This window comes from Verticillium dahliae, genomic scaffold (assembly GCF_000150675.1).
Source record: "Verticillium dahliae VdLs.17 supercont1.1 genomic scaffold, whole genome shotgun sequence".
NCBI lineage: Eukaryota > Fungi > Ascomycota > Sordariomycetes > Glomerellales > Plectosphaerellaceae > Verticillium > Verticillium dahliae.
In genome coordinates, this window is record NW_009276921.1 from 225,561 (window position 1) to 253,403 (window position 27,843).

At 56.3% G+C, this 27,843-nt stretch overlaps 6 protein-coding genes across 6 annotated transcripts in view; 2 read left to right on the forward strand and 4 right to left on the reverse strand.

The window, feature by feature from the left end:
• VDAG_00065 (L-fucose permease) overlaps positions 1–482 on the reverse strand; it is a gene marked incomplete at both ends in the record, with an annotated part of 3,022 nt that extends 2,540 nt beyond the window's left edge. The window contains one exon of the mRNA XM_009651442.1: positions 107–482. Within this exon, the coding sequence (XP_009649737.1) occupies positions 107–482 (376 nt within the window). The remainder of the gene's footprint in view (positions 1–106) is intronic.
• Positions 483–4,068: 3,586 nt separating this feature from the next.
• Positions 4,069–7,095, reverse strand: VDAG_00066 (uncharacterized protein; the record flags this gene model as incomplete). The annotated part of the gene is made up of 5 exons (XM_009651443.1): positions 4,069–5,954; positions 6,011–6,189; positions 6,482–6,734; positions 6,818–6,884; positions 6,961–7,095. The coding sequence occupies 5 exons, from the start codon at positions 7,093–7,095 to the stop codon at positions 4,069–4,071; spliced, it is 2,520 nt and encodes an 839-aa protein (XP_009649738.1).
• A 391-nt stretch (positions 7,096–7,486) lies between these two features.
• Positions 7,487–8,654, forward strand: VDAG_00067 (uncharacterized protein; the record flags this gene model as incomplete). The annotated part of the gene is made up of 3 exons (XM_009651444.1): positions 7,487–7,569; positions 7,671–7,687; positions 8,119–8,654. 3 exons carry the CDS (start codon positions 7,487–7,489, stop codon positions 8,652–8,654), a joined length of 636 nt encoding a protein of 211 aa, XP_009649739.1.
• A 4,380-nt stretch (positions 8,655–13,034) lies between these two features.
• VDAG_00068 (pentafunctional AROM polypeptide) lies at positions 13,035–15,305 on the reverse strand (the record flags this gene model as incomplete). Its single annotated transcript, XM_009651445.1, has 1 exon — positions 13,035–15,305. One exon carries the CDS (start codon positions 15,303–15,305, stop codon positions 13,035–13,037), a length of 2,271 nt encoding a protein of 756 aa, XP_009649740.1.
• A 5,500-nt stretch (positions 15,306–20,805) lies between these two features.
• On the reverse strand, positions 20,806–23,659 carry VDAG_00069 (uncharacterized protein; the record flags this gene model as incomplete). Its single annotated transcript, XM_009651446.1, has 5 exons — positions 20,806–20,840; positions 20,914–21,184; positions 21,520–22,004; positions 22,131–23,087; positions 23,155–23,659. The coding sequence occupies 5 exons, from the start codon at positions 23,657–23,659 to the stop codon at positions 20,806–20,808; spliced, it is 2,253 nt and encodes a 750-aa protein (XP_009649741.1).
• A 1,043-nt stretch (positions 23,660–24,702) lies between these two features.
• On the forward strand, positions 24,703–27,701 carry VDAG_00070 (uncharacterized protein; the record flags this gene model as incomplete). The annotated part of the gene is made up of 9 exons (XM_009651447.1): positions 24,703–24,871; positions 24,971–25,327; positions 25,541–25,861; positions 25,960–26,036; positions 26,121–26,157; positions 26,211–26,347; positions 26,417–26,468; positions 26,774–27,607; positions 27,670–27,701. 9 exons carry the CDS (start codon positions 24,703–24,705, stop codon positions 27,699–27,701), a joined length of 2,016 nt encoding a protein of 671 aa, XP_009649742.1.
• Positions 27,702–27,843: the final 142 nt, after the last annotated feature.

Genomic DNA, 27,843 nt, shown 5'->3' on the forward strand with positions numbered 1-27,843 from the left:
CATGCCGCTTGAACGGGTCGGCATTGAAAAGATGTTGATGAGGGTCAGGGACCGTGCCGGCGACGTTGACGATGCCGAGTGTGACCCAAGACGCGAGGCGCAGGACCTTTTGGGTGTTCTTCGACAGCCGCAGGTAGAATATGAGGATGCTCGTTTTTGTGGCCCATCAAGGCAGGGTTGTACAAGATGGAAAAGACATATTCGCATCGGCGCAGGGCGCCCTCATCGTCCATGCTGATATCATCGTCGTACCGGCCGAGTCCCTTGGTTGTGCCGAAACATATAGTGAAAGACAAGCCAAAGGTCAAGACGAGCGCGAGGAGCATAATCTTGTCATCCCAGCTGACGTTCTTGACAATGACATACCGGCAAAAGATGCGGGCTGCGACAAAGACGCTGGCCAAGACGAGTGTCGACAGGGTCACGGCGAAGACGACTGGCCCGCGATCTGGGGTGTGGTCACCCGCGGCGCCTGAAGACATGTTGAGTGCAGCGGCGGCTTGCTGGGCGGCCTATCGATTGTCGGCCGCCGCGGAGGGCAGGCGAGCGGTGGTGAAGAGCAATTAGTGTTGTGATGGGGGAAGGCTTTCCATCGCTCTTTGCTCGAGTACATTGAAGGCTGCTCCTTTTGGGACAAGGGCTGTGGCGACTGGAGCGGTAACCGTCCAAGTACGTTGTCGTCTGGCTTGGTCGCACCGCAGGAAGTGATTTGCGACCGAAGGCAGCGATACAATTGTCGAGAGAAGAGATGAATGCGAAGGAGTCCGATGGCGTCGTTGAGGGCCGGTCGGTCGAGTCCAGATGGGTGGTGCCGTGAGCGGAACGTAGCCAATGCCAGTCAGTTGATGTTGGTTGTGCTGACAGCTTATCGGCTTACTGAGCCGTACCGATGAGACTTGGCCAGATGACTGTGCTTGGCAGCTCGAGTGGACCGGGCAAGCAAGCGAAGGGCGGGAAGAGGCACGAAAAGGAAGCGAGGGGACTGGTGTCGTATTTAGGTTCGACTTGCCAGCCGGATCGAAGGAGTCAGGCTCGCGTGATAACAAAGGCGCGCTCGCGAATGGGAGGGGGGTCTGGCGAAGGCTGCCTCAAAAGGCAAAGGAGCAGCGGGAAGGAAGACTGATAGTTGCACTGATGGTGGGTGGTTACGGTCCCATCATCAGGGGTGGGAAGAGTGACGCTGCAATCCTGCAGTTTTGGTTTCGAGGCGTCGTCTGGCGTCTGGCGTCTGGCGTCCAGGGGCGCGGGCGCTCGTGTGTTCGTCGCTACCGTCGGCAGGGTTCGTGGGCGTCGTTGGCGTCGTCAGGTACGTTGTCAGGTACCTAGGGCGAGGCAGAACCGTCGCACAAAGGATCCTCCGGTGTGCACAGAGGTAAGCAGAAGGGGGTGAACGAAGTCGCCGAAGTCTGCTCTGCTTCTGACTTCTGACTTCTGACCACTCGACTGAGACTGAGAGGGCGCACAGCAGGAGTGAAGGAGCAGGATGACGGAGGAGGAAGAGGCAGGCAAAATGGGAGGTGTGAAGGATAGAGAGGCAGAGCAGCGAATGATTGGCAATGCTGAGCAAGGGCTCCAGGTGCTAGCTGCCTTGCCCGACGGGATGTTTAGCAGGCATACGCAGGTGCCGGGTGGGGTGGCAGGCAGGTGCGGTGTACCCACTGGTGACCGTTGGACGTAGTAATGAGGCGGTCAGGTAATTTAGGCGACCAGGGACAAGGCGACCAGGGACAAGGCAAGAAGGACCAGGCAAGAAGGACCAGGCAGTCACAACAACTCCCGAGGCAGTGGGCGCAAGACGTTCAGGGCGGCGGGCAAACGGTCAAGTCGGAGGGTCGGAGGGCAGAATCTTCTCAAAATACACTGGAGCTCTTCTTGTGGGCCTGCCCCTCCCCTTGTCGTACCATGTACATGTACGCCTTGTTGCTGGCGGCGCGCAGGCAAGACGAACCGCCGCCAAGAAGAACACCTGCTAGCGTGAAGAAAAATGATGCTCGCTCGCTTCGCTCTCGCTGCGCCAACAATCTCATCCACTGACAAACGAGACAGAGCAAGAGGGACGATCCTGGCTCGCGTCTAGCTCATCCGATGGTTCGGTCGACAGCTGATCAATAGACATCAAGCCTTTGTCGAATCAAGGTGCCGCTGGCAGCCCGCTCCCCCGCCACCACGATGGTGCCAGCGCGATGTGGCTGCTGCTCTCAAAGAAAAACCCCGCTGATAGCAACTGGTGTGGAGGGGCTATTCAAGAGACGCACCAGCAGCTGTGGTGCGTGATGGTGATGAATGAAGCAGAGGGCGGGGGGTATTGACGAGGGGAGCAGCTTGACCCATTGGATCTTTGGGGCTCTTTTTCGACAGACCCAGCATGATGACATTTCTGTCCTTCCACCCAATAAAGGCCCATGAAAACCCAGCAGAGAGCGGGCCTTACCCCGGATTTCTTCATCCCTCGACAAGGCCCTCCTGACTCGACACCACGCGGGCGCATGAAGGGAAAAAAAATGTCGCTAACCCACCCCCATGTCACACCTCAACATTGTGTTGGAATGAGGCCCTCGCACCAGTACGTAAACTCAATATAGCCAACTGGGTCCTCCAGAAAACTGGATGCGCCAGAAGCTTGACCTACTTTAGCTAGTGACCGGCCGCTCGAGTGGTGCCTTGGATAGTTGGGCCTTCAGGTGTGCGTTGCACCACCTCTTGCACTGATCCTTGGCGATCACCATTTCCTGTCTGCCTGGCAAAGCGAACCGCTCCACGATCGCCCACGTCAATCCACGTTGCACCAAAGACATGAACCAGATGCCCATGGCGTCCCTTTCGTTCCTTCTGCCGTCCGACGCGAGCCCCCCTCGGCGTGGGTAAACAAGCTTAACATCCACAGGCGTACCGGATGCTTGGGTGTGACGGCTTCTAGGGCCCTTGGAACGGCCCCTCCTCGCGCTGTCCCTCGGTGTGCTCCCTCTCTCTCTCTCTCTCTCTCTCTCTCTGTGCCGCGATTCCTTAGCAAAACTCTACTTGCGTAATCGAACCACTTTGCCCCTCCCAGACACCGACACAACGCCTTTCATCACCTGCTGCACGGCAATGCCCATCTCTTTGGGAAATCATGTGGGAAATCAAAGTCAAATCGCCGAGCAGGACAGGTCCCGTTCCGGCGGGCAGGGCAGTCCCAGACCACGACACGATGACACCACAATCCTTGCATACCACCCACCCATGCCTGTCGAGCGCCTGCCCGAGAGCAACAATTGATCACGTGCCTCGCATGGCGCTTTTTGGAAAACAATGACGTCAGTATCGTGACTCCACGTGATCAGCGCTTCCACTGCGTGCCCGTGACTGACTCTGTTCGCCATCGAGCCGAACCAAGATCCCACGCGCCCTGGGTTTGATCTCCCTGTCGGAGCCGAAGGGTCAGCGGCTCCGGAATCGGCTTGGTCGGCGGCCATCTGATTCAGGGTCCGTCCGCACAGTCACCTCGGCCCGTTCCCACGTCACTTGCGTCACTCCGCAGCCCGGCAGGCTGCGTCATCTTGGGCCCCTAACAGGGCATCAGGTCGAGCCTTGAGTCAGGGATCACTGCCGTGTCACACTTGATCTGAAGATCGGTGCAGCCAGCCTTGCAGGCAACCAATCTGCGGTCACACAGAGTACGACGTGAGTTTACGAGGTATGATTCCCGGCGTTTTCGGCGTTGCATTGCTAGATCGCGTCTTCATGGCCCTCTTATTATTTAGCAGCCGCTCATTCGAGAGGCTTCCTACTATATTTACCATCAACCCATTCCTGCAACATGTGGAGAACCTGTACAAGCCAAGTGATATCATCGTCCCATACCTACGCATCTAGGCGAATGCACCCTCCGCCGGTAAAGCAAAGACCAACACCAGACATGCCGCCGTTGAAAATCGTCACCGAGAGAACCAACTGTACTCCATGCAATCATGAACCCTGCTCACAGCGAATGGCTCACTTGCCGTATCCGCGCTCTCCTCTCTCCCCTCTCTTCTCTCCTTCTGCTTGGTGCCTGACGACTCGGCCAAGTACTTGTCCAAGCTGACGTCTTTACTGGTTGGCGCCGACGCCACCACCGAAGAAAAAGTCAAACTCGTTCCCAGGACCTCTTGCGAACTGTTGCTCGTTCTCCGCAAGCTGCTCCAGAAGACTCAGGAACGGGTCCTTCTCCTCGCCAGGCCCGGTGCCTGTGCTGCCGTTGGTGCTCTTGGCCCCTGGGCTGGGGGCCGCTGCGTGGCCTGCCGATGTCGGCCCTTGCGGAGGCGCGACGGGAAGCTTGTTGCCGCTTCCATCGTCGGCGCCCTGCCAAGCGGCAGGACTGCTGAACGCATTGGTCGGCAGACCTCCGAACATTGGGTCATAAGAACCAGACCCATCACCACCCGCAGTCGCTCCTGGAGTGTTGAAGCTAAACTGCGGGGAGAAGGGCGCTCCTGTTAGAGATGGAATGCCCTGTTGCTGTTGGTGGTGGTGGTGTGCCTGTAAAGCGAAGCCTGCCGCCGCAGCCGCAGCTGCAGCAGACTCGTCATACTGGCCGTTCATGTTGGCCATCTGTTGATGGTGCTCTGCCATCTCGTGATGAGCATGGAGACCGTTGCTGGCCGAGAATGAGCCAGGTGAAGGCTGAGGTGGCGGCATTCCGGAGCTCTGGTGTGAGAAAGAATGCCGAGGTCGGGATCCGTTCTGCAGGCCAGGTGTGGGAGGTGCTGGCATACTTGTGCTGAGAGATGCCACAGCAGCCATATCTGGGCGTTTGCGGCTAGAAGACGACGTGCTTTTGCGCTTTAGGTTTGGTCGCTCGCCGTCGTTGCTGCTGGCAGTGCGTGGCGCATACAGGTCGTGCCCTACGTAAGAGTCTGCCGTGAAGTCGACAACAGCGTCTGCCAGACTCAGATTGGCGGCATCAAAGTTAAATGACTGGCCTCCCGGCCCGCCAATATTGGCGTACCGATCAAAAAAGTCCTCTAGATGGAATGCGGGCGAGTACCTCATAGGGTTGTTGGCCAAGCTTTTGATGAGCTCAGAATGGGCATTATAGATGCCATGCAGCGTTTCGCGTTGATGCTGCACGCTCACCCAAACATATCTGAGTTCGCTGAGTTGCTGCATTTCGCGTGACAAAAACTCCGAGGACGAGCTGAAAACGTTCATTTCGCCACTTCCAACCTTGTTGTAGTGTGCACCGTGGATGTGCACGGTACCGGCAGTGCAGATGCAATAGCCGACGAAGGCTGGCCATTCGATGCTACCCGTCTGCTTGCCAAGCTCTACGAGTTCCGAGATGGCGTTCGCATGCAGAAAGCACATGTTGGTGGCCTCGATTTGCCATGACTGATGTTGACCAGTCCCTGAAAGCTCAGAAAGATCGATCGGAAGGAACGGCCTGTATATCAGACAGTGGATGAGATGGTAGATTAATTTGCTCAACACCAGAATCGTCGAGTCCAGTTGACCGAACAAGGTGTCCAGGCTGGAGAATACGTCCTCGGTGCCGGAGGCCCAGATGTCGAGGTCTTGTCGAATTTTGGAAAGGTTGGAAAGTGAATGCCATGGGAAGTGCGAATCACCTTTAACACCACCAGCAGCGAGGTACCTGTTGGTGATGCCCAGGATACGGCTGATATCGATCAGCATGCCAGTGCTTCCTTGCGTCTTCTTCCCGCTGCCTTGGAGGTATTGGAGGTTGGACGCGGCTTGGAAGAACTCGCCGTCGATGGGGAGTGCCGATGGGTTTGGCGACCAACAAGGGAGGCGTAGAATGATGGTCTTGTCTCCAATCAGTGACGGTCGCTTCGAACCACAGGCTAGAAACTTGTCGAGGAGGTAGCATGTCCAAAACAGCCTTCGTCGCATCTCTCTCTCCACTGGCGTAACTCTTGCGTGAGAGTCCATTTCTCGGTGCATCTCCAGTGCCGTTGCCATACCAACTGCATTGGCTGCTTCATGTCAGAAACTGGGTGGATAGCAGAATAGCATGTGGGGTGTCACTCACTCATCAACATGTATGCCTTTTTTCCCTTGCCTGCCGCAGTGAACGCAATGACCAACAGCAGCAGCGCTTGCAGTGCGTCGACGGATGGCTCATCAGTGTCCAGTTCTATCCTCGAGCGTGCCGCATAATCTTCGCTCAACTTGACAGCTGCTTGGTAGCCGCCTGGATGAGGCGTGTATCTAGAGGATATGTCAAAACTGGAGATCCTGCGGCATCGCTTTCTGGTGCGTACCTTGCTGCGACGGCACATATTCCTTGTACCAAATAGCCTGGCAACTGGCTCAATTGCAGGCGTTGCCGCACTGAAGATTCGTCAAGTATGTGGAACGGCTTGGCGTGGAAACGGGCAAAGTAGGTATCCAGTAGAGTATCAGGCTGGACGGTCGGAGGAGAAGGTTCACTGGACAGGTTAGCTTCTTTGCGCATCATACGGCAACAGGGGAGCGCTACCCTGCGGGAGCCGGCGAATACACGGCGGACTCATCCGCGTCGTTCTGCCTCATTGTGTCAATGGCGAGTCGTTTCGGCTTAGGTTCCACCTCGTCAGAAACCTCAGCTGCCGATGACGAGGAGGCCTCCTCGTCCAGAGGTCCAGGGGCTGTTGGTTCTGTGGGCGTCTTCTCTCCTGCATTTTTCTCCTTTAACTTTGCCTCGAGTCCGTCAACCCTCTTCAACAATGCCTCAAGAACATCCGTCTTGGGGCCTCGTTTTTTTGGCACCGCGTCTACCCGGCAATATATCAGCACACATAACCACAGCGCACGCAATTACCTCCCCCCGCAAAGGAAAACCAAAGAAAAAACGCACCGTAAATGCATGGGCATTGAAAAACTTGGCAAGCTTCACAGGCCGGTCGAAGACGATTGCACTTGATCTGTAGGGCCAAATGTCAGACTACGGTCGTGTCACACAACGGCAGACGACCTGATTGGCGTCATGTGTGCGCTCACCTTGCGCTTGCGACAAGACTTGCAGTTCATGGACTCTCTGGGCTCGTTGCTCATGCGTCTCGTCGGCAGCCGCTCAATGCCGACCTGGGGACGGGTCATGGCGGCGGCTTGGGGGATGGCCTGTAGTCCGTTCATTTGAGGCGGAAATCGATTGGATCAGGCGAGCAATGCCGGAACGCCCAGCAGAGGTGTCAAAGGGGCTGGTCCCGGGTGGTGATGGATTGCGCAAAGCACGAAGGGCTAGGCGGCGATCGACCCGGACACGACAGGTTTGGGTCTCGACAAGTCGTTCACGTTGCTATGTGGAACATGGTCGTCGAAGGTGGAGGTTCAGAATCTCTCTCGCGGTCTCAGGTTCGCGTGGCGTGGTGTGGCGTGGCGCGTGAGGCGGCCCGAGATGTCGGGTGAGGAGTTGTGGTGCTGCGATGATACGACTGCTCGTGATGAGTTGTGGCGTGGGCGATGTGTACAACAGCACTGAGACGTTGCTAGGCCGTGAGGACGACAATGTTGGTGAGTCTTCCAGATGTGTGAGGGAGGTGAAGAGCCCGACGAGATCGAATCGAGGGTGACGAGGCGAGGAGTAACTGAAAGAGGTGTTGCCCTAAGGTAAGGCAGGCAAGAAGAGGAAAGGAATGGGCAGGGGGGGCTAGTCCCACTCGAGGATGGTAAAATGAAGGCTGTTTTGACTGTCCGCAAGCCGGTCTCAGTGGTCTCTTGATGCGTGGTACGTGGTGCGGAGGCGGGCTGGGGGAGACAAGCGGGGCGGATTGGAGTGATGAGCCCTGCGAGTCGTGCAATTCCGGGGTCCTTTACGAGCGGCGATCCAGGTCCAGGTCAGCCAACACTCGAGCGGCACAACAGAGACAGCAGCGTGGCAAAGAAGGGAGGAAAGGGGAGAGGCTCAACTCGGCTCTTCAGCGGAGGAGATGGAGATCGTGGCATGAAAAGAAAAAGAGGAGACCAGGGTGCCTGCACCGAGACCGACACTAGGTAGACAGGCCAAACAAAAAACTGGGGGACACGACGAGAGGACAGCCACAGGACCTCGGGGCCACGATGACGGGGGGGGAGGACAGGGGACCAGGGTGGTGAGAGGAGAAGATGATTAGGGGGGTCGCCAGGGGGGGGGAGGGCCTCCTCTCCCCTTGTGGTGAGGTGTGCTGCACGGGCGCCGATGTGGGAGAGTGGAGGAGGAGAAGAGGGGGGAGGGGTTTTCGAGGGGGGGTGGAGGAAGGAAGTTGGGGAACATGGGGCAAAAGATGGGGCAGCGAGCGGGAGAGCAGCTCAGGCGCCTCTTCTGTGTCTCGCGGACGCTGCGCTTTCCCCAGGTTGGCATGTCTCTCGATCCTCCATCGTTGCTGTTCATGCCGAGTCACCGTTGTGTGCCACGCGATGCCTTAGCTGATTCACAGAGTTTGGCCTTGCTGGAAAGGGGAAGCATGGTCGACATGCGAGACACAAAAGGCTGTGTAACGATGGAGAAGGCCACCAGGCCGACTCTGCACATGGCATGGCATGGCACAGCATGGACACGATGGAGAGGACTTTTCCAAGGGGTTTCCAAGGCTGAGGTCGGCTGGGCGGAAAGCTTCCATATCGAGACTACCCGGCCCCGTGTCTGGGGTGTGGGCGTGCTTCGGCAGAGCGCTTCCCTGATCGGCCAAGGCAACATGGCGATAGGTCCAAGGTGAGAAGGAACCTTGAACGGGCGGCACAGCGAGGAGGGGGGGAGGGAAGCGACCACATGCTGCAGGGCAGGCTGGATGATGACCAGGCCGCTCGGAAAAGGGTCGATGAACACCGAGGGGGGGGGGGCGCGCAACGAGCGAGAGAAGCTTGCCCAGAAAGGCCCTGTGATCGTCGAAATGGTGTCAGAAGCTGAGGACTCATCGCTTCGCCGCCGTTCGTTGCCGGAACACTCAGTCGGCTCCTTGGCTGGGAGATGACCAAAGGGGGGTCGTCCAGAGTAAAGTGCCTCATGTGTTGATGCGCGGTGCCAACGTCGAGGCCAGCCACGGCAGGCTGTCATTTGGGGGGAGACTCAAGTCAGGGCAAGGTAGTCCGAATTTTTTCGTGATGAGATGGGCTCCCCAGAATTCCATAAGCTGAAGTGCCCTGGCCCCAGTATGCACCGGGAACAGTCCGTCCTTGCCGCGCAGTCAACAACACAAATTGGGCTCTGACCACCTTGTCGCCTCGCAACTTCGGCCTCGAGGCAGCCAGGCACCGTGTTATTACCTTGCCTCCCCCCAATTTCTTCGACAGGTCGAGTCGAGTTCCAGCCCTTGTCGAGATGGCGGCCAAGGTGGTGTGGAGTCGCCTCTCGCCAGGTGATGAGGTTTGGGTTACATTGACCCGGGATGCTCGAGTGTTCCAGGCCAGCGTGGGCGACAGGCAGGGGTGCAGGTGAGAGAGTATGTGTTCGCTTTCTCTAGGTACCTAGTCTCCCTTCTCCTTGACGCATCGAGACTCATGGAAGCTTTGTTCGCTCTTCCCTCCAAGACAATCTACTCCCGGGGTCTCCCTCTTGTCTGCGCTGGCCATCGAGGTTCGAGCTTTCCCGGCAGGCGCACACGAGGCGCAGAGCTCACACCAGTCGCGATTGCCTGCCTCGACTACCTTACCATTACAGGCACTGCACCTCACTGCACTGCGCGGCGGGGCCATGTCCACCATCGCGCAACCGCTCCACTGCCGCAGGCAGTCAGGTGCACTGGACGCGCGAACAAGTTACTTCGGGTCGTCCCTGCCCTGTGCCTGAAGGCCGGAGCCGGAGCCATTTGTCCAGCACCGCACCCCAGCCATTTCGTCCGTCTTTCTCTCACACAGCTCACAACGCCAATTGTTTGACAGATGCACTTCACAGCCTGGCGGCACTCAACCGGGAGAGACCACCAGCCATCAGCCGTAAGAAGACGCCACGGAGATTGGTCCGGCTGCACAATGCTTTGCCTTCGATAATGGCTATCGCATATATCTGCCCACGATTCGACAATTCGTCAGGCAGGAACAAAAGTCAAGGCCACGAGGACGACCCTGACGATCCCGCCCAGCGCTAGTTGTCACCCATATTAACTGGTTTTCTTCTGTGTGTGTGCACGTAGTAGCATTTGCCCACCCACTACAGTCAGGCCCTGGGCTGTATGTCTGTCAGTCGTGAGGCCTTCGACGCGCCCTGGGACGAGATTCCATTGCTACCTTATCCCCGAGCCGCTTTTTCCGTCTTGGTTTTCCGACAGCCGACCCCCTCTCCGTCAGCGATGCAGGATCACCAGGATCAATCAGATTTCGGGCATTGGCACGATGATCCTATGGCTCTCTGCCTGTTAGCAAGGTGAATGTCTTATGGGCTCCCTCAAGGTGACTTTTACCTGACCGTGATCTTGCAGCGTGCGTCCTGCGGGGTGGCCAGGCTTCTTTCTGGCGCGGGGGCGGACCCCGGGCGATCAGTGTGGAGAAACCGGCTGCCAGCCAGCCAAGACATCCGCCATACCTGTCTGGGCCTGGGAACTCGTCTCGAGCGAGAACCTGCCCGCGTCTTGTGCTTGCTCGAACATGGCACGCTGGCAACGGCTGGTGTCGCCCATCTCTACGGGGCAAGTCTGATGGTCCGCCCAAGTCCTTCGGCAATGTTCTAATGGACCTACCAGAGCAAAGGATGCAATGCCACCTTGAAGAACTCTGACCATATTGTGTGTTTCGCCTTTCTCAGCCCCCAGCAAGTCAGAACAACATAGAAAAAGGCCGGCACGCCACCCGTTAGTCTTTGCCGATGCCTGGCGACCCTGCACGGCATTCGTCTTTTGGAGCGGCTCATCACCACTGGCCAACCGCTGCATAGTGTTTTGGGCGTCTGATGCCGGGAGCGATAAGCTGTGCCTCGATCGGTTCCTTCCCCATAATCCCCGGGCGGTCCAGGTGGGCATGCAAAATGCCCCTTAGCATGCTCCCTGCAACGTCATCGTGTCGGATAGCTCTGGCCAGCGCACTGGGGTCATGTTAGTTGGGCATTGCCGGCACCTGCAATCTGATCACACGATGTTTTGGGAAATCTCCTGGTCACCCCCGGCCACGGCGTGACGCGGACGGCGCAACCGGGCTTGCTGAGTCGTCATTCGCGCCCCGGCCAAGCACTCTCTTCGCTATCTGGACAATGAGTGACAAGTCTAGATGAAAATCATATTACTGTATATTGCTTCGCGGCAGCGGGCGAGTCACGATCTGTTCCTCGTCGAGGTCGCATCCAGGCTGACCTGCAACACCCAGCAACCTGCGTATGCAACATGCATGCGACAACGTGTTCACACGCTCGCCCCGCCGCTTTCGTCTCATGGACTCAGAACGGTACCCTGGAAAAAACGACTCACCTTCTTGAGAGGTTCATGTCCAATCAACCCTGGTCAATCCCTACCCAGCTCGCGATATGGTCCCCCGACCCCAGACGCTCACTTCGTATTCCCTGGCTACCTGCTCTCAAAGACTATCGCTCACCGCTGCCATGGCACCAGCCTAGACTGAAGCCGAGCCGACTCAAGCTCTCGAGCAGGAACAAGCTTATTATCTCCGGTTTCAGGGGCTGATGGCGTACCGGTCAAGCTCGAAACTCTGAATTGTTTCTGTCCTTGTGGCGCCACCACCAAAAGGGGGCACACGTCCCGCCTTCCCGACGCGCCCTTGAGCCTCACAACCCGAGATTAGGTCTACTGATGATCTCGCAGCAGTAGCGGACTCGAGTGTTCATGTTTCGCGCCGGTCGATCAAGTCAAGCTCAGTTCACGAGCCGGCTCGTTCGGATCACTTCCACATGGTCAAGTTTTGTGTCCAGGATCGACAATGACAACAGCAACCTGGTTGGTCTCGCCAGATGGGTCGTACTATACACCGCTTTCCCCGTTGATCTACAGCCTGCCGCTAGAAGTGATGTCCGAAAGAGAAATGTCCAGGAACGGCTTGATCCTGCCCAGGTCAAGCTGGCCTTCCTCCCACTCCAGCTGTTGCCTGCCAAGTTGTCACGCACACACGAAGCTCCATCGGGCCTTGAGCCACACCACCAAGAACGCCATATGCACAATACATGCCCCCCGCACTTCTAGCTCTCAACATTTCCGACGCAGCAATTGCCGCTCTTGGGCCGTACACGTCTGGTTTGGCAGTTGGGCGAACGTGACACTGCCGTCGCACACTCGCTTTCATGGCGCGCCTCCACATGGGACGACCATCCGATCGCTCTGGACGGAACCAGATCCCGGAACCATGGGCGGAGGGTACCTCTGCGCCGGCCGTATCCGGACACCACCTATATCTGGCATCCCTAGGTATATGTGATTGACGCGAAGACTTGCAAGAAGCATCGTGCTTGTGATAGAATGCAAAATGCAGGAGGCGACATGCCTCCCTTTGGAATTGATAAGTATCTACATCCGAACACGTTCCACCAAAAATGAAGGGGCAGGACCACGAGTGCAGGGTCCTGAACTTGAGTTGCTCAAAATGCGAGCGCGACAAGACGAAACTGACACAACAAGGAAAACAGGGAAACAATCAAATCTCGCGACCATGGTTGAAAATCCAGACCCAGCTTGTGCCAAGTCAAATAGAGAACCCGAAAACGCCGATAATGCAAAGCTCCGTGAGCTTCCAAAAATGACAACCCGGCCCTGACGCTTGCTGCTCCCACAGGCAAGGGTTCTTGCTCGCGACATCGACTGCGAGGTTGCAGGTGGCGTCTTGGCGGCCTTCACAAAGCCCGCAAGGTGTCACGATGTTGAGCAGGCTGACCGCCCAGCGTCGCAGATCCAATAAACTTATCATGCTTGCTGGTTCGGAAGCTTTTTGCGAATGAATACCAGAATCTCATAGGAGGAGGTGAGGCAACCCAAATGGGACGCAAAGCCGAGTCAGCTACGCCAGGTGTGGATATCCGCGGGTGCATCGGAAAAAGGGGCAGTGCGGTGGTCTCGCCATTTCCCCTCCAGCCATGCCTGTTGAGTACCTCAGACTGAGGACGGCATAGCCGAACAGTACGCCTTCTCGTGCGTCCGTCACACGGGCCGGCAAGAATGATGGTATGATCAGAACAAGCTTCGACCGCTGGCAAGACGAACGAAACTATAGGGCACGTTCTGACCGACGAGCAGCCTGAGGGTCTCGACTGTGGTGAAAGCCGCCGTGTCTGCCGAGCCATAAGCCGAGAAGCCACTCTGCTCGGCGACGATGCTTGGGTCTCCGCCCTTTCTGATACCTGCTGTGTCCGCGAGATCCAAAAAGACTTTGCGAGTATTGTTCGAGCCCCCGCGTCCGTTTGCACCAAAGACGCGAATCAACATGCCAACGAGGTTGCTCTTTTCAGGCCCCAGAGCTGACACAATGACAAAGGGCGCGGCGTCATCACCAACCATGCGAGCTCTTTGCAGACTTTCGAGGCTGTTGAACGGTTCGATGGCCGGGCCTTCTCTGGCAAGCGCTGAGGGGGTCCGGAATCCAACAGTGTATATCTTGCCGATGCGCAGCGCTCTGAGTGCGAACATGACCGATGCCGCATCGTCACCGGACGAGGCCAACACAACGGCAGATCGACCGAAGTAGGCAGACGGCGCCAGATCACGGGTCAGAGCACTCAAGATGCCCCTCCAGCTGGCATTGTCTAGGACAAGGGAGGTGTTGGCTGGAAGGATCGACGCGCCGGGAGTGTAGTTGTTGAAGGCGTCGTAATTGCGTGGGCTTGAGGGGATCGACGGCGGCGCTGAAGAGGCCGAAGATGATGAGCCCGTCTTGACGACGATGGTATCGACAGTCCCGATGACGCGAGCGGCCTCGGTGAGTTCGGGTCCTTTGCCCTGGTTGAGAGAGGCGAAGAAAGGGCTGTGCTTCAAAAGGCTGGTCCACGAGATCGGGGGACTCAGGTAAGCACCACCAAAGTTCTTTTGGTTACACCAGGCCTCCATGCTCGTTATATTGTTCGGTTGGCGTTCCACGACGGCGAAATGATGGGGCAAGCCTAGCTCGTTGAAGCACTTCTCATAAAAAGGGGCCTGCGGGACCCAGCTCCTGAACGACGGGCTGGTGATCCCCCAGATAGTCTTCTTTGGAAGTTGTCCCAGCAACGCCAGGGCCGCGTTGATCTCAGACGCGCTCATCTGACCGGGAGCGGCCACAATGGGTAGCAGCGGATGCGTGATGGGAGTGAAGACGCGGTTGAGGGTTCTCGAGAATTGCCCAGTCTCCCCCATGTTTACACCAGAAAACGGAGGCGAGTCTGGGTATTCGGCCCTCATTTTGGAGCGGAAATACTCGAGCTCAAAGTTTTCGTGGTGATCATTGATGATAGTGATCATCTTGATGATATCTGCATACTTTCTCGACTCGGCATAGACTTGCTGAGCGTGCGTAGAGGGCCAGCGGAACGTGCCCGAGAAATCATGAAAGGCGGACATGATGCGACTGTTACCCCTTCGCTGGAAAAGCCGTTGTCTAATGTCTTCAGGGAGCCAGAGCTCAACGTCGATGTACTCGACGCCCCACTGAATGGCTCGGTACAGATATTCGTAGTACAACTCGGGGTTTTCCATGGGGAAGCGGCCATTTTCTCGGGTGCATCTGGTTGTGAAGATGATCGGCAGTTCCGTTCGCTGGCGCAACAGCATGACCTGCTGACCGATATAACTGAGGCTAGGGATGGCTGAATGGTTTCCGTCGCCAAGTGGCTCCTGTAGCAGATCAACTCGAATCTCCACCGCATCTGCGCCGACCGTTAAAATATCAAGGTTGGGTAACGCCGCGCTCACGTCGGGAAACGTCGTCGAGATGAAGTACGTCCTTGGTTTTGCCATCAAGGTCTCGTGATGGTTGATCTGTCCAAGAGTGAATGAGATGAACCTTGACAGATCCCGCCGGAAAAAAGGAGCCTCGGTGTATAAAAACTCGTAGTCGCACTCGCTCGAAAGATGAAGGTCTGGCGGCATACCGAGGTTGACACAGTGGGCATGAATGGCCACGACGAGATCTTTGTCCCGGCTTGCTATGTCACCCTGGGCGTGGCTTGCCGCGATACCAACCACGACTCCCTGATCCGCGGGACTGACCTCTTTGAATCCAGACTTGATTCCGAAGGGCTTGCCAAGCACGTCAGCAAAAACCGAGACTATCTTGTCCTGTCCTTCGCCATACACAATGACAACGATCCGGGTGTCGCCCTTTTGTGGCCCGCTGCCAAACTTATTCAGACATTTTGACGGGGCGTGGGAGGGACTCGCGTCGACGTCCATGCTGACATCCCGTGCGCCATTAATGCTTCGTGGTCGTGCCGGCGTCGGGCCGGCTGCTAGCTGCTGCACTGTCGCCATGTTCCCCTTGGTGAAAGACCTTCAGTCTCGGTCTGAGCGGCTACCGATGTTGGACAACGGATGGTGAGTGAGCGATCCCGCTTCTTTCCCGTCTATCGGTTCCTCCTAAGCGAAGTCAACGATGGGCCAAAGATGATATGATACTCCGGGTATCTGGTGTGATGCTGAAGGTAATGAGCGTTGCTGAGCCCAGACTGACGTCCCGATCCCCTTCGAAGCCGAGCGGTGTCCGGCGGCGTGGAGTGTTGAAAGACGGACGTATCGACGAGGAGCGAAAGAGTGGTGCGCCCCGGGGCGGGTAAGTTGTCCTTAGGCGAGAGTGCCCGAAGCGGTCAGGCGCTTGGTATATGGCGGCAGCAGAGCAAGAGACGTGATACGGCAGGCGAGTGGGGGTCCTCGTGAGGCCTTGAAGGGCGCGGGAGGCACAGACGGAGGAGTCAAGACGGAGGGTCAAGCACGGGATGTGGATGATGAGAGGGGGTGACTGCCAGGAAGTGGGCTGGCACGCCTGGCAGGGAGTGTTGGTAGCCCTGTCGTGCTGTGTGGCCTTCGTGGAGCCAAGCTTTATTTCCACCAATTCGAGGTACTTGTCGGCGACTGTATGCACGTTTTACGGCTCGTGATCCGGGAGGGAGGCTTGCAGGTTGGAGTATAGAGTTGCTGGCGAAGGGGTGTTCCGTCAGGGAATCGGCACGGAAGGCTATGGCGGATGTGGTTGCGCCATCCGCGATGGAATCAGGTCTCGATGTAGTGTCTGTCTCTGAGGGGCCCGAGAATGTATAGAAAGAAGGACTGGGACGGAACGACAGCGGAGCAGGGGAGGGGGGGGGAGCTTGCTGATCTTCAGCAAGTCCGGGAGAAGATGTGGTCGTCCGTTCGTGAGGCGACGAAGCAGGCAAGCGGGCGTGTCGGGTTGTAGGACGACGACGGAATTCAACAAGCGAAACTCTCGCGGGCGTAGAGGAAAATGTTCCACCGAAAACCGAAGAAGCGCAAAGGGGTTCCAGCAACGGAACCAAGGCTGGTCTGTAGTAGGCCGGAGATAGTTGAGCCTCTTCTGGGTCGCTGGGTTGGCGGAGTCTGAAATGGGATGCAGGAAAGCGAGCACAGAACAGGACGTCAGAATCGGTCGAGGTCGACAAGGCGAGAGCTGGACAAGTCTGGGCACGCAGGAGCGGGCACTGGCGCAAGCGGCGCAATCGAGGACGGACGGCGGGCGGCGGACGGCACCGCAGGTGAAGCGGGTAGGGAAGGGCGTGTATCGGAGGGGGCGCAAATAGGCTGGACTGGGGTCTTTCAGTCTAGGACGGTTGTCGGCCAGATAGGTCAATCTATCCGTTATGTCGGACCAGTTCGTTCCTGGGGGCAAGAGGAGATGTGGTGGTGGTGGGATGGAAAATCGAGTGGTTGTCGTTGGTGGAGGGAACGGCGAGGTCGTTCGTGGCTCGGTGGTGGGAATTGTTCCCCACCAGAGGAAGGGCTGAAAGGGAATGCTTGACATTGAGCTTCCGGCGATTGCGCTGGGGGGGGGTTGTTAGTGGATGAGCTTGGCGTGGAGCTGCCGGCATGGGCTCCAATCACCAGGGTCCTGCTCTCTGCTGCGTCTATAGCGTTCGATTCGAGCAGGTCGGGGGCCTTGGATTTTTTTTTTAGCATCGATTTGTCTTTCACAGACATCGAAGCCGTAGAGCCGCGAAGCCGTGTTTGCGAGCGACGTAACATTGAGCCGACGGACCATGACAGAACGTGCACTCGGATTTAGGCTGCTGTGGCCTGTAAAGTGATCCCCGGAAGGAGGGGCGTGGGCTGGGACCAGCACCCACCCCAGTTTCCGCGGAGTAATCAATTGGGTTTCGGGATGGAGAGGGCGAGAAACCGCATTTTGCCCGTCATGATCTCTCTGTTTCTCTCGCTCCTCGACTCGCTCGTCTTTGCGTCAATGGGCCACGAGAAAGCCGCCACTGGCTGACGCCGAGTTGCTGGTGAGGCTAGGCCTAGGGCTCGTGGATGCCGAAGGGGGGAGTGCTGCAAATGCAGCAGAGGCAGTACAGACGCCGAGGGGGAACGCGCCAGAATGGCGGGTTGGTGGGGTCGTCCTGGGTGGGAGGCGTGTGCAGCGGGCAGGCAGAGTGGGCAGCGTGGGACCAGATTCGTTGTAGCGGGATGGGGAATCAGCAACGACAATCCACTGCGCTGTGCGGGGGAAAGGACACCTGTGAGGGGAGCAGGGCAGGAGTCAGTGGCGTGAACCACACTTGCCCCCCTTGTTCCTCCCGCCCATCAACGCTTTGGGCAGGGGTCAAGGGAGATGAATGGAAGGAGAGGAGGTGGGCAGGCGCACGCCAGTCTGGGGAGGCTCCCGCCGTAAAGTTTTGCCGTCGTCTCGAGCTCACCCGGTCTAATTTTCTCCACGAATCACCATGCCCACCGCGGGTCACGGCCTCTGCACACACCCCGATGGGGTCCCCGACAGACCACTTGGGCTGGGCAATCGCAATCGGGGCCCCCCATCGCCATGGACAGTCTGTGTCCATCTTCCCAATGTTCCATTCCACGTCGCCGTGTCGCCTGCCCAGCTCATCTCCTGCGCTGCGCAGGCACGACCAGAGTCCATGTGGCTTGATGTGGCTGCAGGAGGATCCAAATGGCAAGCACTAGGCCAGCATGGTATCATGCCTTCCGTTTCAGCAGAGCCTCCGAGAATTGGTTCTGGACTTGTCGCCAAGCCAGGCCTTGGCTCCATCTGTCTCTCTGCCTGTGACGATCTCTCTGGATCAACTCGTTCCATTCTGGCCTTTCTCCTCGCCTTGCTGCTGTCTCCTCGAAACACCAGGGCTCAGAGATTGACTCCGCCACCCCGCCGGTCATGGGCACCGTTTTCCATCAGCTTCTCATGGGGAATCATTTCTCCACCGAGTCCAACAACGCCAGCCAAGCTTTTGCACATGGTCCGTCAGTACAGCACGGCCGAAACACTGAAGCGAGCAAGAAGGAGAAAGACAGAGGGCTTGTACAAGGTCAAGCCGTCATCTCAGATATGCCATGCCTCCATGCCTGTCATCTGGTTCATCTTTTTAAGCTCGTCGGCAATTTTTTCATTGGTTCCCGCACAAATGACCCAACAAACTCCATCTGTCCAGCACATCTTGGTCGCATATGGATGTGCTCCATCACAAGCACCACCAACGAAGAGGCACTGCACTAGCATGTCTCCATCCGTAATTATTACACAATGCACGTATCGCCGAGAGGAACCTTTCCCCCTTCACTACAAGTCTTCTTGTCAATTCTTCTGTTTCTTACCTACAAACCACCAGGCGGATCTCTCTGTCAAGTGCGAGAAACCCTTCTTTCCTTCCCTGCGAGTACCTAGTGGGTCGTGACGTGCAAGGACGGCCCCGCGCCGAGCGGCAGACGGCTCCGCATGTACTGAGGCCCCACTCCCGGTCCGTGATCGAACTTCGGCTGGCACAAGAAACTCCGAATCTACGCCTGCGATGTACTAGCCCATGATCCAATGAGAGCAAGTGCTCTCTTCCACGAGGGCCGAATAGTGCACGCATATCTTTTTTTTTTCTTTTTTTTTTTGCCCTTTTTGGCATTTCTCGCCTTGCTGTGTCTTCCACCGTCGAGCTCAGTGGCTCAGTGGAAGAGCAAGCGTAGGGTCGCCTGCGTCGTGTCCCCCATCCTACACATATCACGTACTGAGTTACATTACTTGACATACATATCTCATATCCTTTGCGCCAAGTCGGAACAGATATTCCCCCGCTGTGTCGTTTTCATAAGCGTACTTCCCAAGTTGGACCAGGCAAGGCTTGTGTTGTCTCTGAGCTCGACTCATACGGAGGAGCGCCCTCCTGATGCGTTCCCTGCCGGAAGTGGCCGAGGCAGTAGCTGTGCCACACTCGCTCTGCTTCGAAGGATCCTCTTTTTATCTGAAAGGCCCCTGAAAAGATGGCACGACAGTTCTCTATGGCTGATCCTCCAGCACCCCCTGGCGGCTTGGCGTAGGCACGAGGCACCCTGCCAGTAGATGGGCCAGCTATCGTGGTCGTTTTCTTCACCGCTCTCTCGATGAGTATGATCTCAAGAGAATCCAAGCAGATCGGTTTCATGCCAAAAGCCAGCGTCTCCAAGTTTAGTTTATACCAACCCCATTGCACAGCATGCGCCCAACCCAAAGATTGATCACAAGCCACATCACCTCGTTGGAAACGCAAGCAGATGCATCCATCAATGACACTCGTGGACATTCTTTAACCGCATTTCCGTGGGCGTAACGTGTGACCACTGCCTGTACGCCCTGAACACAAGTTGGTACATATGCACCTTGGCGCCCCTTTCGACAGGGCCAGGCTTGTCCGTGATCGTCGCCCACTGCAGCTCGTCATGGTCTATCAGCAGACCCCATTGGTGCAAAGATTGGTGTTTGGTCTCACAGCTGTCCAGTTCACCTATCTACAGAGGTCACATCTGCGGAGCTACACCACTAGGGGTGCCTAATGTAGAAGTTGGCGATCACGAAGGGGGAGTATACCAAGCGGTGTAGCTCTCACGGCCCTACCCTCCGAACATGCCCACTTCTAAAACGGTAGACTTCATCGCCCGAAAATGGAAACGGTGCCATCCATGCAGTGATCAGAGTGCATGATGCGGCGGATAAAAAGTACAGGATTACTCAATCGAGCAGCCTAGGTGAAAGTGATAGTGCCATCAGCAGTGCTGGGTAGGGCCTGGCTTCTCTTCGTACTTCATTCTCTACATACTGTCACCTTGAATTTGTGTAGTAAGGAGAAATGGCGTGAACGACTATGATATGATGGGATCAGAGGATTTCATGAACGTGTACTATTTGGATACACTTCTCGGTTCTTCCACAATCTGTGATCCCCTAGGCTCGTCCAGTGACGTGTCACATAAAGCTGTAGTCCAGCAATCCATTGCAGCAGTCATTCACAATCCATTCTTCGTTTCTTAAACAACACATTTTGCCTTCATTTATCAAAACCTGAGGTCCTTTTTCGGAGCTACGAGAGTATAAAGTCCATAGTGACCGGTCGACGCTTGTACGGGGGCTGTTGAGCTGCCTTCCTTGAGGTACACTGATCATACTTTGATCAACTGGAGCCTTTTGCCACAAATAAGCTTAAAGGGGAGATGCTACTCGCAGTACCGCCCTTCCGCCTAATTTGGCTTAGCTATACCTGCAGCAAAAGCATCCCTGCTACCGTCCAGCAGCCTCGTGACCACGGTTGCGCTGGGCGTTTGACGTCGAGTCTTGCGACAGCGGTATTGATCAACACTCACAGATGACCAATGGCAAGTCGAAAATCGAGATGCATATTACCTGACTAATTACCACGTCAATTCTGAGTCCGACTTGTAATCCAACACTCGACCCTAAACTGGACCAGAGCACTCATAAGGCCATTGGCGTCGTTGCAGCTCGCCCCTCCCCGGGCGGCAGTGCACTCAACAAGGGGGTTATCGTTGCACGTCAGAGAGCCAACAGCCCGGGCCGTTCCCGAATACCTGCAGTTGCTGAATGAGTCTATATCAAAAGCCGGGAGGCTATCCGGATACGGCCGGGGCGATGTGTCCTCACGTCCGCTGATGAACCTTTGGTCGCAGATGCCGCCGGGAAGTAAGACATTTCTAAGGTTGAACACTTTATACGAGTCGATGACCTTCTTGTTAATCATCACCGACACCGTGGTGATCATGAAACCGGCTTTGCGCGGGGCGACGGGCCGTGGCGGCTTAGGAGGCTCGGGGATCCATCTTGGATCGCCCTCGCAAGGGCATCCGAAGTAGTTGCCCGCGCAGATGGGGTTGCCGTTGTTATAGATGCCGTTACAGCCGTTTGCCAAGCAACTCTGCCGGGTTCCACATGTGGCCTCAGGTTTCCGGTGTTAGCATAAACCCTGTCCAACTGGGCTTCAAGTTGATTTGGGGACGTTGAAGCGACTGTCCAGAGCCTCGTCAACGCCCCGATGTTGTCCACGTACCGGAACTGGATTACACACGCAACCCGCAAAGCTGCCGCGGCAGCGTGCGACATTGGAATGGTTGTCGAAAGTGCCATTGCAACCGTTGAGATCACAATCTTGAGCCGTGCCACAAGTTCTCTGTCACACTATCAGCACGGAGATATTCAGATCAAAGCAAATCCTACTGCTCTATGAAGCCGCAACAGCTCGGATCGACTTACAGAAGAGGGGTTGCATTCGCACCCGCGGAAGTTGCCCTGGCATCGAGCCACGCCGTTCGAGTCATAGCCGCCAGCACATCCATTGTTATCACAGGACTGCTTCGGACCACAAGTGTTCGAAGTCGCCTGGCAGACGCAGCCGTTGAAGAAGTTGTTACACTGCTGGCTGGGTACGTTACCCCAAAACGTCCCGTCGCAGTTGTTACGATCGCAGGGCTGCGGAGGACCGCACGTCTCTGGCGTCGGCGAGCACTCACAGCCCTTGAAATTGTTGGAACACTGGGCGTACGGCTGGTACCAGTTAAAGGTGCCCTCGCACCCGTTGCGGTTGCACGGCTGGCGCGGACCACATATTTCCGGCGTCACGGTGCACTCGCAGCCCTCAAAGTTGCCACTGCACTTGGGATACTTGGCGAGACCGTCGAATGCTCCGGCGCAGCCGTTGCGGTCGCAGGGTTGATGAGGGCCACAGATCTCAGCCGTGACTGCACACTCACATCCTTCAAAGTTGCCGGTGCATTTGGGATACTTTGTGAGTCCGTCGAAAGCACCTGAACAACCATTCCGGTCGCACGGCTGGCGTGGACCACAAATGTCTGGCGTTATCGTACATTCACAGCCTTCAAAGTTGCCAGTGCACGTGGGATACTTGGCGAGGCCGTTGAACGCCCCGGCGCAGCCGTTACGGTCACAGGGCTGATGCGGACCGCATATCTCGGGCGTGACAGTACACTCGCAACCCTCAAAGTTGCCAGTACATGTGGGAAACTTGGAGAGGCCGTCAAAAGCGCCGTTGCAGTCGCTGTCGTCACAGCTCTGAGGCGCAGCACAGACGGTGCCTGTTGGGTCCGGTATGGCGGTGAAGGTGACGGGGCTGGTCAATATGGTCACGATGTTTCTGGGCCCAAGACCCTGCTTAGAGACGGTGGCCGCTGATGATGGTGGTTCTGCGCACACTTTGGCATTGACACAATCTCGGTAGGCTGTATAGAGATGTACTGCGAATGCCTGGCCCTCGGATGATCCGTCGTAGTATGGTTTTCTGTCGAGCCACGCATAAGGGTTGACCGCCGGGACGAAGACACCGTCACGACCCTGTCGCACAGAGAGCGCTTTGCGGTTGGTGTCCGCCCAGGTGATATACCGCTGGGGAAACATGGCTCGGTCGTTGACGGCCATCCGATACGCCACAGCCGACAGCATTGCTGTGCCGGAAATCTCGCCGAACCAGCTGTTGTCGTTGAGGTAGTTGCGCAGCAGGCCACCATCAAACCCGGAGAGCATTGCGCCGTCGACAATCTCTTTGATCCAAGTTTTGAGCTGTTGAGCCTGCCACGACATCGAGGCGGACCTGGGCCACTTCTGCAGCGTGTGGAGCACGCGCACCATGCCGTAGCCTGCCCAGCCATTGCCTGTTGACCAGAGCCCATGGTCTGGGGACATGGGGCCGACAATGTGACGCCAGTTCAAGGTCCCGCTTGGTTGAAGCACGTCTCGATATAGCCCACACTGACGCACAGTCTCTGCCATCAGAGAGGCGTCGTCGTCTTGGACGGCCTGATTTGCAACTATTGACTGTATTAAGTTCAAGTCCTCGCTTGCATCATGAATCTGGCTTATGGGTGTGGAACTTACGGAAAGGGAAGGACATGGCCATATTGTCAATCCACAACTCAGCTTCCTCCGACCTGTGTGAAATGGCGCCGTTGCTCCAACGCGGGGCCGAGTTCAATAGGTACTCAGCCTGCCGCTTAGAGGCGCCGAGGTATACATTCTCCGACTGTCCCAGTAGGATAGCCGAAACCCCAAGGGAAGCGGGATCACCCACAGCGGTGTCGCTGACTAGAATCTGCGAGTTTCGGTTGATGTGCCGCCTCGCATATCTCAGGGCGAACGTTGACGGGTCCGCGTTGGGAATCTTGCCTCCAGGGAAGGGCTCGGGTCCAAATACGGACAGCTCTGGGTTATAGAGCTCTAGCAAAGCTTCCGCGGCGGTGCCCCATTCCCATGAATGAGAGGCCCGGTCGACCATGACCTGGGCTGCCATGTAGGCGTTGAACCCGGCGTTGACATCGTTGGCAACGGCGATGCTGGCGAAAAACGACAAGAAGAACGAAGAGAGACGTAGTACAAAAGGCATTGTGTCGACTGCGGCTCTCGTCTACGTCACGAACGAAAGCTGCGCCTGCGTCCTTATGAAAGATCACGAAATGGCTAAGGCGAAGGATATAACTTGGCCACGAGAAATGCAAACCTTCCTCGAGACGGCGACTTACACGTCTCCATTTCCCAGTTCATCATTAGTAAAGCAAAGCATCGAAATTGCGGCTCAGTTGATAACCCTGAATCATGCGGTCAGCACAACGAAAGGATTGTGTGTAGTCGGGTGGATTTCAATGTGCGCTGCCGGCTTTGCCTACTTTAAATGCACGATGCAGTCAACCCCATTCGCCAAGATTCTCTATCCAAGTTGAGCTGAACCATTTCCAACTGCCCGTCTTCGTCAAAGCTGACCACGTGTTTGCGCTGCCTGCAAGTAAGAAGCATGGTCTGGACTCTAGGTGGCCACCGCAATGTCGGCCGCTTCTCGTTAGGGACTGGCTAGCCAGGGGGTAGATCCTCTCGTCTTGTTCAACTAACATGCTATTATCAGACCTTGTTGACGTATCGGAACACATCAAGGACTTCCAGAAACGTAATGAAAGCCATGTTCGCCAGCTAACCAGTCCGGAAACGCCGCGATCACTGAGTCGGAACGCTAGGCCGAGGAGCCGACCAGGGAATCACACCCCATATGTATGCGGTCCGTACATGGATGCCACGCCTCAAGGTACCCCGGGGATAATCAGTGACAGAGATTTCTCACGTGCCAGATAAAGTCGAGGTTCTCAGATATTCTCGGTTGGACATGCAATCAAGTCATATGCATCAAGTCCGCACCGTCACTTGCCGCCTCGACTACATCCCCAACCAGTGACTAGAGGCCTTCACAGATTTTTCAGACATCCAGCATGGTCCTTCGCCTCCTGAATCCATCCATGTTGCATGGAATCGCCGTCCTTTTGATCCACGCACCTGTTGCTTTGGCCTGACCTTCTCAGCTAGGGATCACGCGGCCGTTGAACGCCTCTGTGAGCTACAGCGATCTATCTCGGCGTGCTTCGCGAGATCCTTCTTGCCCAGATGGTTTCCTTTGCTCACAGACGACTTGTGGAGGGAATGTTGTGTGTCCCGGTGACCGCACTTGTGTCGATTTCGAAGGCACAGTCGGCTGCGCGGTGCCGGGTTTATCGTGGTGCGCTCCGAACCCCATCACCTTCGAGGCCGTCGGGTGTGACGGTAGTGTTTGCTGGTGAGTTTCACACCAAAATGCAACGGGCCTTGCCCCTGATCAAGGTTTACTAAGTCCCCCGCCATACGGCATGCAGCCACGGCAACTGTTACGTCTCAGGTGCTATTTGCTGCGACTATGAGAGTGTGAAATGTGTTCTCGGCGAACTTTGCAACGTTTGCTCGCCAGGCGAGAAGTGTAACAAGGGCGGCTGCGTTGGCGGCTCAGGTGAGGTCAAGTCGAGTACGACCCGAGCCACGACAAGCGCCACGACTCCTGTTACGGCAACAGACAGAGAGATCACGACATCTACGAGCTCTACAACAAGTATTGCGTCGGTGCCAACGACTACGACTCTAACCTTACCAACACTAGTGCCTCGCATCGACAACTTTGTCAACAAAGGTTGTTTCTACGTTGCGAACCTGAAACGGCGCGTTCTGAGGGCGGACAGTACTGTCGATGCCAGCAATACAGGTATGACTGTCAGCAAATGCATAGAGTTTGCTCGGAACAACAACTGGCAATACGCAGGTGTTGAATTCGGCAGGTAGGATCTCCAACACACCGCCTTATCGTTGTCGTCAGTAAAGAAGCTGACACGGTCATCAATAAGCGAGTGTTTTGTCGGAAACACGCTCCATGATGCTGAGGATGCTCCTCAAAGAGACTGTAATAAAGTCTGTGCAGGAGATGCTAAGCAGCTGTGTGGCGACGGTAACCGAATCCAAGTATACCAGGATGAGACATGGTTCATGCCGACTATTCAGCAGCTCGTCGAAGACTTGAAAGCATACAACGAGACTTTGAAAGAGGCAAGATCCGCTGTCGCTCAGTACAAAGAAGACCTTGAGGAGTATCAAAAAATTCGACAAGGTTCGTCCAAGGTTCGACGAGCCAATGATGATCCAAGACTCGTCGCGAGGATCCCTCTCACAGAGCGAGAGAGGAAGATTCTGGAGCGCCTTGTAGGAGGCTTCAAAAATCTCAACAGAATTCAAGCCAGTATCAGTAAGTGAAAAGATCACATCAGGGCTATCTCAGGGTGTCCCTGGTCCCGGAGAAAATGTTGGACTGCAATGGGAAAAGCCATGGGCTAACCAATGCAGAACCGTTCGCACCTAAGATCATCAGAGGATACAAAATAGCCAAACGCTACGACATAAATGTCGCTGGTCCTACACGGGTCAGTCAATCCCCACCCCTTGTGAAAGTGGCCTTTTGGATGGATCAAATCTGGGTACATGAATCCTGACGCAGCGGTGTGCAGGTTGATGAGGAGACAGCCAATGCTCTAGAGGCAGCAGGTGAGTTGAATGTGACAGGCCTGGCTTGCGCAAATACTAATACGAGGCGGTAGTCCAAAGCAGCATAGAATCTTTCCAAAGGCCTGTGGATGCTGCTGCTGCTGACAGCGCACAGGCTGAGCCTGCTCTGGAGATGGACATTTTGCCGGACATTGATGTGACCGCTCACCTTGACATTGCCTCCACTGCGGTACGAAAGCACTCGATGTTATTTTACGTCACTATCCAGAGACTGTTGCTGATATACGGTTTGGCATAGATTGACAAGATTGGTATTGCTGCTGTTGCCGGAAGAGTAGCCACTGGCATCTGTAAGTACCCCAGATCCGTTGTCCTTGAACATTCCCCGGAAGACATTTTCAGAAGCGAGGATCATGCGTTATCCCTTGTCCCTGTACTGAAGACTTCTAGTCGCCTCTCTCGCCGCTGTCCTTGCAGTCTTGATCGGCAGCCCAGGAGGTGGCTCACCAGATGAACCCCCCAAACCGACCGCAACACCAACGGTTACGACCAGCACCAGCAGTTCAAGCTGTACCATGACTGCGACGCAAACACTCGGGGGTGGCCAAGCGTGCCGACCTTGTCCTGGTGCAACTGATGCACCTTGATAACCAAGCCCACAAGTGCACGGTATCCAGAACGATCTGTGCCCTCTTGTCCATCCAGCGCTATGTTTACGACAACAACCTCTTCGGCAGGTCCGTCATTTCCATGTCGTTCAGTCTGCCCGTCGCGAGCCTCTGGTGGGAGGACCCCAGAACCCAGGGCGCGCCGGTCACAAAGTACGCCGACCCGTACCTGGTGTATCTGCCCGAGTTTATGGCACAGGGCATCGTGGCAGTCGCCTCTGCCGGGAACGACGCCTTGAAAGAAGACGAAGTTGTCAGGGACCTGTCTTACAGCACGCCGCGGGCTGCTGGTGGACGTGACTCGGGACTCATCGTGGTGGGCAACGCGCAGTACGACGGATCGCGAAACCTGAAATCCCAGCACGTCGACGTGCGACGAAAGGGCATCTTGAGTCTGTACAGTATCGGCACCGATGTCGACTGCGCCGGGACCGAAAGCGTATCGAATGAGGCCGGTGGCAGTGGTCAGACTTGGAAACATCAATCGGGCACCTCTCCTGCAACGGCCATCACAGCTGGCATGGCCGCGTATCTGCTCTCGTACCCAGTCATTGGCCCGCAGCTTCGTGCTGGCGGCAACGGCCAGGTTGCCATGAACGTGAAGAATTATCTCATAAACACGGGGCAGACATTGAAAGGCGACGCCGCCACCGGAGATGGTGTTCCCCCGGGCAGCGTTGGAGGAGATGGTTCCGTGTCAGGGTGGCCAGGCGGGACGTCCTGTCATCCCACATGTTTTTATGCCCGCATTGCCAGGCCGCCTGGACATTCGCATCTTCTCGACAAGGGACATCACGGACGGGCAGAATGTTTTCGTAAATGTAAGTTGCAGCTTGATCTACGCATGTCTTATGGTAGGGCTTGAATACTGATATACTCGTAGGCGAACTGCTGGGACCTACAGTAAGAGGGTGACGGGGCACCAGAGCTAGGGCACTGGGAGCAGGCATCAATCGCTGAACGTCGGATGCTAATGGAGATGTAACGTCAATACAATAGTGCAATGAAGCAAGCCCTGTGATAAGGCCGTAGACATGTGAGTAGAACATATCAAATG